An 8,717-nucleotide genomic window follows, 5' to 3' on the forward strand; every position below is an offset into this window, starting at 1 on the left:
CCAAGCAATGTTGGAAAGTAATGGTCCATATATAGCTATAATTTAAGTCCTTCATGCAGAACAAAAATATACTGATATCTCAAAATACACTGAACCGACTTACGCCAAATCAAATAAAGACCTGTCCTTGAGGACAGTTCCGCTTTCAGGCCAAGTTTGGTGTAATTCGATTCAGCTGTTTCTTTGTGTGCTAAGTATCTTATGTTAATTAAACTGTAAAATGTCACTCTTATGGCTGCAAAAGTTTTCATGTCACTTTGTCCAACTAAGCGAAAGCGATTGAGAAATAAAAATAACAAATTTAATGACCAAATCTAGATAGGCACTGTTGCTTCCTGCCCACCATTTATATATATATTTGTTTGTGGTATAGTGTTGTTAGAACAAGGTCTGTAAAATGTAACAGTATGCAATTATTGGATAACTTGCCCTTTTTCATAGCATGTTACATTTTTAAAGAACATATTTTCATAGAAATCATTTTAGCAAGCGCCCCTTTCACCTCCTGGTTCCTTAGACTGTAGATTATTGGGTTCATTACTGGTGAAACAACAGCATATACAACAGATGCCACCTTGTCCTTTTCACCAGTGACATTGAGGGCTGGACGCACATAGGTGTAGATAATGCCTCCATAGAACAAGGTAACCACTAAGAGGTGAGATGAACAAGTGGAAAAGGCCTTCCTTTTGTTGGCAGCTGAGCGGATCTTTAAAACTGAGGAGAGGATGTAGCTGTAGGAAAGGATAATGAGTAGAAAGCAAAACATTCCATAAAACACATCAGCTACAAATATCACAATGTCATTAATGCGGGTGTCAGAGGAAGAAACCTTGAGGATTGGGGGTATTTCACAAAAGAAGTGGTCTAGGGCAATCCTTCCATAAAAAGACAGCCTTGTGATTAGGGTGGTGTGGGCAATGGAGCAAACCAAACCGGAAAACCACATGGCGATCACTGCAGTGGTGCAGAACTTCATACTCATGATGTTGGTATAGCGAAGAGGGAGACAGATGGCCACATACCTATCAAAGGCCATAAATGCCAGAATGAGAAGCTCTGTGCCAAGGAACGATGAAAGAAGAAAAAGCTGTGTGAGGCAGCTCGAATAGGAAATTGACTTTGTCTCTGATAGCAAGGTCTCCAGCATCTTGGGGATGATGGAAGTGGTGCAGCAGATGTCCAAGGTAGCAAGGTTCCCCAGGAAAAAGTACATGGGTGTATGTAGATGAACATCAGCACCTATGATAGTGATAATCAAAAGGTTACCTGTGAAGGCTATTAAATAGATCAACAGGAACAAGATGAAAAATGTGGACTGAAGATGTGGGTGATCGGAGAAACCAAGGAGGAGGAATTCAGAGGCAAGGGTTTCATTCAGTCTTCTGCTGGTTATCTGATGCATTATCTAGAGTGCTGGAAAATTAACATAGTGGTTATTTTAAGTCATTGATGAAGGTGTAAATTCATAATATTTATAATCTTCTTTCTTGCAAATGTCAGGCAGATCACTAATTCAGTGCCAGATTGTCATCAATCAAAAAGTCATTAACTCCTATTACAACATTGGAATATTGGGAGCTCCATTGAAAACAATGGAGTGCTCCGGGCTTATAATGGCTGGCATATGCCCGGAGCTCCAACATTCCAATGTTTCTTTGTTCACAGCTCTGGCTGTGGACAAAGGCTTCAGGGAGCCTAAGGAGATTTCAATCCCCTCTCACTCCCTGAAGGTTTTGTTTTATTTGTTAGAACATTCTGCCCTCTAGTGGCAGAATGTTCTAATAGCCTTATAGCCCTTCTTAGCTGGGCTATACCGGCTTTTAAAGTCCCGCTGCCTTGTTAAAGTCCCTCGCCGTCAGCTCGGGCCTTTAATACTGCAGCGGGCCTTTAATAGCTGGTATATGTATTGAAACATTGGAATGTTGGGAGCTCCATTGAAAACAATGGAGTGCTCCGGGCTTTTAATGGCTGGTATAAGCCTGGAGCTCCAACATTCCAATGTTTCTTTGTTCTTAGCTTGGCTGTAAACAAAGGCTTCACAGAGCCTGAGGGAATTCCAATCACCTCACACTCCCATAAGGCTTTGGTCTTTTTGTTAGAACATTCTGCCCTCTAGTGGCAGAATGTTCTAATAGCCTTATAGCCCTTCATAGCTGGGCTATACCCGCTATAAAAGTCCCTCTCCCTTGTTAAAGCTAGAGAGGGTCTTTAATAGCCGGTATAGACCTCAACGGCGGGCTGTAAGGCTATATTAAAGTACCTGAATCTTCAATATACGTTAATAGTCATCTGCCAAGAGCTATACAGGCTGTTATATGCCTGGAACCAGAGAGGCCCAAGCCACAGATGACGGAGAGGGCCTTTAACAACCATATAGCCAAAGCCGATGGTCTACAAGGCTATTAGAACATTCCGCCCATGAACTGTAGAATGTTCTAAATCAAAAAGGGAGAAACATGAAGAAAAGCATTGGATTGAGATCCAGGTTTCTACCAGCCATTATAAGCCCGGTGCTACTCCACTTGTCTTCAAAGGGGGCTCTGAACATTCCAATGTTCTAAGACTACTTATTTCATTGTTGGCTTTAAACAGAATCATGTTTTCCTGATTTGTAGCATTCTTATACCTGCATTTATAGACATTTGGTTTATGATTAATGAACTTAAATCAATAGAGGCCCTGTGGATGCCTATTGTCCCCGATTTACAAGCTATACACCAATTAAACGTCTATGCCAGCAAAGGCCCTTAAACCCTGGTTTCCTGGTGGTAATTGTTTGGGCTAAAAAGTGCTCAAACAGTAATGGCACATGAAAAACATATGCATTCACATACTTTAGTTTTTCACACATAGGTGTAAATAGGGTGCTATTAACCAGACAAGATTGAGTTGCATTATTTACATATGAACACATATGACCATTTGACAGTGCAAGTTAGACCTAGATCTAATTTAAAAATGCAAAATATGTGAGCACCAATACAATTTGTTTCTCAATACACCAAAAACAAAAGGCAACAGACCAAAGGTCACCGTACCTACCTCTTGTTCCAACAAAGTAGACATCCACAATTCAATTCCTATCTGCATGCACCTACTGCCAAGGTGCAACCTTTGCAAAGGACATTACAGTAACACAAGATCAATCAATCAGGGAATTGTAAGTGCACTACTCACCTGTGAGGGTCTCAAGGCGCTGATAGATAGAGGTGCACCACACACCATGTTATTATATGAACACAAATTCCCATTCAAATTCCAGAACTGTTTGATTCTTCACATGGCCAGTCAATTAAGGGAGGTAACAGTAAAGAAAACACTACCATTAAATCAGTAACGCCAAAAACGAAAATTAACTGAGGTATAAACGTTTTACAACAACACAAATCCTCTCAAGGCATCCAATATTTCACCACATATACACTTTTTGTTAAACAAAACATGAAATGCAACAAAAAACACTTCATTTTTAATTTAATCCAATGCCACCCCAGCCATAAAAGCTGTTTTAAAACAACATATACCACAGAAACAGTTGTTGAAATTCACCCATTACTAGTTCTTGCCTGGGCCAGCTGACTGGACTGTCCGTTGGCAGACTAGGCAATGTTGTAAAATAAATAAATATTGCAAATTTAACAAATATTGAGAAAATGTACTGAACTGTTCAACAGTGGTGCTTTACAAAAGAAGAACAATTAAATGCAAAAATATAACCATGCCCCTACTGAAACTGCAGACCACCCACCGCAATACATTTGGAAATGTGAATAAAAGTACAAATACATACTGGTGCAGGCCCTCTAACAAACACCCTTATGCACAAGTTTTTGAACTTATCTGTGAAATCTCATTTTTTTTTAAATCTAATGGTATGTATGCAACTGATAAAGAGAGTTATCTTTCCATCTCCAAATCCAAATGACAACTGACCAGGAGATTGACAAAGCACAGGGATGAGCCTGCTGGACAGGAACAGGAAGTTGGAGTCTCTGGGGCACTTCCTTCCTGTTAGGTTTTTTCCAGGCTGCTTGAACTAAAATCAACTCAAACGGTTCATTGGAGAAAAAACTCCACTTGAAGCTGATAGTAGATGTAGCTGCTTCTCGAGCAGAAAAGCTATTCAAGTGGTACATTTGAAATCGCGATGGGTACTACATTGACGTCATCGGGGTTGGAAGTCGTGCGTGCCGGCGCAAAGTCTTACACAGGCTTGCTAGCAGCTCGAGGATATTGTGGCGCTTGAACAGGAAATAAACTGCTGCTTTGCGCCCAGAAGGCAAAGTCTAGGAACTCCGGTGCCGATTCACAGAACTAACTTAAGACAAAATCCTAAACTTACTACTTTTGGTATTCACAGAAGTTAGGATTTTGTCTTAAGTTTGTCTTAAGACAGACTTAAGACAGACTTAAGACAAAATCCTAACTTAAGTCTGTCTTAAGTTTGTCTTAGGACAAACTTAAGACAAAATCCTAACTTCTGTGAATACCAAAAGTAGTAAGTTTGGGATTTTGTCTTAAGTTAGTTCTGTGAATCGGGCCCAGTATGCGGAGTGCCTGAAACTCCACGAGGAGTGCCTGAATTTCCCAAACTCCCCAGGCGGGGCATGGCAATGCTAAATGGAAAAACAGACTTTCTGTCTCTCCTGGGGAGTAGATGAGGAATTTCACCCTGATCTGCCTGCTAGACACCAAGGGGTGTTGTAATTTTTTCTAATATAGACGTGGATGCTGCCTAGCATGGGCATGGCCACGACCCCACCCCATGTGAATGGAGCACCAGTCTTTCTGCTCCCCCGCTGGGGTAACTACCTCGTATTTCCCCCCCATGAGGTGAAGAAAGCCCACTAGACACCAGAGAAAATATAGGGCGATGCCCACCCTGGTCATGGCTATTACCCCACAGTAACTAAATGAGGCAACAGTCTGGGTTACCCCAATATGTACCCAACAGGGAAGAAAGCCTTTTAGACACCAGGGAGTGTACCTATACTTTTAAATATAGGGTGGGGGCACCCATCATGGGCATGACGATGACCCCATCCCAAGTAAATTAGGTTACAGTCTTTCTGCTCCACCGAGGGGGGCGCATATGTAAATGTAAATCTAAATTGATACTTGTATAGCGCACTACTCACCCGCAAGGGTCTCAAGGCGCTTGTACGAATACCGCTGTGGAACCCATCCTGGCTTTCCCTGTGAGGTGTTCACTCCTGGGAACCCCCAAGGTGGAGGCCAGGCATCCTTAGCGTTGTGGGGGCAATCACTCCCAATCTAACCCTCAGGGTGGGCAGAGATCTCACTAGATGCCAGAGAAAGATTTATGTTTAGATATAGGGGTGGGGGCTGCCCACCATGGGCATGACTATTCCCCCACCCCAACTAAATGGGGCAGCAGTATTTCCGCTCCCTAGGTGGCAGGTGTGGTAGTTTCCCCTGATCTCACCAGCAGAAAGGCCACTAGACACTAGGGACTGAATTCATGCAATCTTTGTGGGGGGGGAGAGCAGCCCCATGCCCTCCACCCCCAGGGCTAAATTGACTCCTCTCTTTGGGTGGTAGATATTGTATTCACCCCAATCTGCCACTCTCTTGTGTTTGCTTTGTTACCCCCTCTCAGGAGGCAGAAACCTCACTAGACACCAGGGATTTGAAAATGGCACCAAAATAAAAGGATAGGGAGTCTTACCCGACCATTGAGCCATACCCCTGCACCAGTGGGTTTAACTGTGTCTTTCTGCCCCATACAGTTGCTCCAAGCTTGCCCCCAGGGGCTAAAAATCCACCTGACACCAGGGATTTTGCCTTTTGGGACAACAAATATTGGTGTGAGTGTCACACTCTGGCATAGCCCACACCCCACTGTAGAAGGGACAAACCTGTCTTTTTTCCCTCCCAGGGACAGATCGGAGGTGTGCCTCCCATTCGCCTGAGGGGGGGGCAGAAAGCCAACTGCACGACAGGAATATAGATATATATATTTTTTTTTTAAATAATGGGGTGGGTCTTGGCCATTCTTACATCAGGCCCCCTCACCCCTAAAACCTCAGCAATCCTTCTGCCCCCTGTGGACTAAAGCAACCCATTCCAACAGCAACTGAGAGGACATTTGATTTTTTGGGGCTTGGGTAGGTTTCCACCTGGAAAAACCTACCAGACCCAGATTGTTCTGAGCACTAGACATCCAGGGGAGTCCAGTGCGGTGTGCTTTGCATACATCATACTCCATTTTCTTACCCACAGTGCCATGCAAACCTCAAACTATGACTAATAACACTCATTTTCCTCACATACCAGCGTGAAAAATGTCTGGAATCTGTGGGGAGCCACATATTTCTTACCACAATGCATTCTCCAAAGCCTTTTGACAAACATGGTGCCAAATGTGTGTATGGGCCGAGAAACCTTGACAGAAAAGTCCCTACATTGCTACCTGGAAAGAACAGTAATTGGGGTAGCTGCAGGATTTGAGGCAGTGCTCAGCTCCCACTCATGGAAACCTAGCAACGCAGACAGTTTTAAAAATTAGCCAACCAGTGGATTCCAGGATGGCGTGCACTGCGTAAATCCCACAAGGTTTTCTTACCCACAATGCCCCGCATACCAGAAACTTTGACTGAAATCGCACATTTTACTTACATTTCTGTGATGGAAACCTCCGGAATCCACAGGATTCCAAACAAAAATTCCTGCCACTCAGTATTGCTCCTCTTATGCCATAAAACGTGTTGTGCCACTTGTATGGTTAGGAATAAGGCATACAAAAGGAATTCATCAAACTGAAGTCAATGAGAGTCCTTTCGCCAGGGTATATTGCTGCTGTAAATCGGCCATGGTGCCAAAACGTTATAAATGAAAACATCCCCAAAAAATATATTTTTCCTACTCATGTTCAATATTTCTTTATTTCAATAGCCATGGGAAAGAAACCACCTGGCATGTAGTCGGCAGTTCCACCTGCGAAATTATGATGTGACCGCTGTGTAGGTGGGTTGGGAAAATGCCCTTTTCCATTGCGGCCTGTGCTGCAGCCCAGAAAAGGCCTGGCACATGGTACGTGGATGTTTGGCGGGCACCACATGTGTCCCCCTCACCCCATAGCAGAGGCCCAAGGGGGATGGACCGCCATGTAAAGGCATAGGGAAGCAAGACATTGTAATCCCTGGGTTGGTGCCTCTGCAGGCATCACCCCACTGTAGGGATTATGGTCTGGCCAACGCCCCAACTAGCTCCTTGAGCCTGTCAGAGGCATCGGTTGGCCCCTTCGAGGGCTACAACTGACTGCATCTTAATGTGGCAGTCAGGGTGCTATCCTGGCTGTAGGGGAGACCTCCACTGACATCCTGTCGGTAGCGGTCCACCCGGCATCCTAGTCGGGCCCATAGTTTCTTTGGGAACATTTTGACATATTTCCCTTGCTGAATTCAGAGTTGTGTCTACTTTTCAGAAATGTATAGCTTCCTGGATGACCCATTGGTTTCATAATAGTTTCCAGCACAAACTGCAAGTTAGCTGAGAGTACAAAAAAAAATAATGAGCTACCTCTTTGAAAAATGCAAAAACTTTGGTAAAAAAATGTTTTGGAAGATGGCACAGCAAACCATTCACTGATGCCATTTTTAGGAAAAGAAAACAGGCACTTTTGTACAAACTGCAGACCCGCACCAGATCACGAAGCAAGGATTGGTCTTTCCACTGCAGACTCTTCAGTTGCTCCTTCTTTAGCAGAGGTTCCTCTAGGGCAATTCACTGACCATGGGTACCTTTAGAATCCCCAGGATGTTGGAAAAAATTGACATAAAGTTGGTGTGGATACATTATGTGGAAAAAAGTTATAGACTCCTAAGCACAAACTACCTCCTATAGCCAAAACGGTGTCAGCAGTTTAACTGTCTGTCAGGTTCACAATTACAACATTGTCAAATTATTTCTGCCTTTTTTTAATTTATTTATTCTATAAACATCCAGGTTTTGACACTAATGTGAGGTGTGCATTGGGTCCTACTGGTGGCCGGATCTTCTATATAATGCTGTTGTATGACAAAATCCTAAAGAGATGAAAAGTAACTTAATCATATATGTGCCGTATGGGACAGGGACATGAAATCAGGCTCAACGTTGTGGATCACACAATTAAAAGTACAGAGCCTAAAATCACAAATAACAGGAATATTGAAATGAAAGTAAAGAAGTAGCAAAGTATCATACAAATTGAGGCAGCATGCCGTCATAATTTATTGCATGATAAAATATCACAGGTTCTTTTTAAAAAAAAAACATGGAAGTGGCTGATAGGAATTTTCCTGCCACAGGTCAAGTACTGCTCTATCCTACAATGTCACTACATTTGCTCTTTGTGGATGTGCTTGGGTGACCCTTCCGGACGTGCACTAGGTGGCCTTCATCTATAGGCTAGCTCTAGCATTTGTCCCTGGGCTTTGAAATATTTTGCAGAAGATATCAAGTGTGCCATAGATTCCTCTACAGAGGATTCTAAAGTTATAGAGCCACATTTTAGCAAAAACATGTCTGCTGCAATCATTCTGAGTAGTGGCCTTTTTCCCGGGTATGGGGCATGTCCTAACAAGGAAAGAAGTCTGCCTGGTAATCCTCATATTTAGGAGGGAGAATGGAGTCATTCTAGTCCCTGGGTCCCTCTCTGCTTGCTGATGAGGATTAGAGATGATGAGATATGTAACCAAGGGCATAGGTAT

General features: G+C 43.2%; 1 protein-coding gene across 1 annotated transcript; it reads right to left on the reverse strand.

Annotated features, from left to right (window-relative positions):
• Positions 1-445: 445 nt before the first annotated feature.
• Positions 446-1,405, reverse strand: LOC144761897 (olfactory receptor 13G1-like). The gene has a single exon (XM_078647106.1). It carries the CDS (start codon positions 1,403-1,405, stop codon positions 446-448), a length of 960 nt encoding a protein of 319 aa, XP_078503232.1.
• Positions 1,406-8,717: the final 7,312 nt, after the last annotated feature.

This window comes from Lissotriton helveticus, chromosome 1_1, assembly GCF_964261635.1.
Source record: "Lissotriton helveticus chromosome 1_1, aLisHel1.1, whole genome shotgun sequence".
NCBI lineage: Eukaryota > Metazoa > Chordata > Amphibia > Caudata > Salamandridae > Lissotriton > Lissotriton helveticus.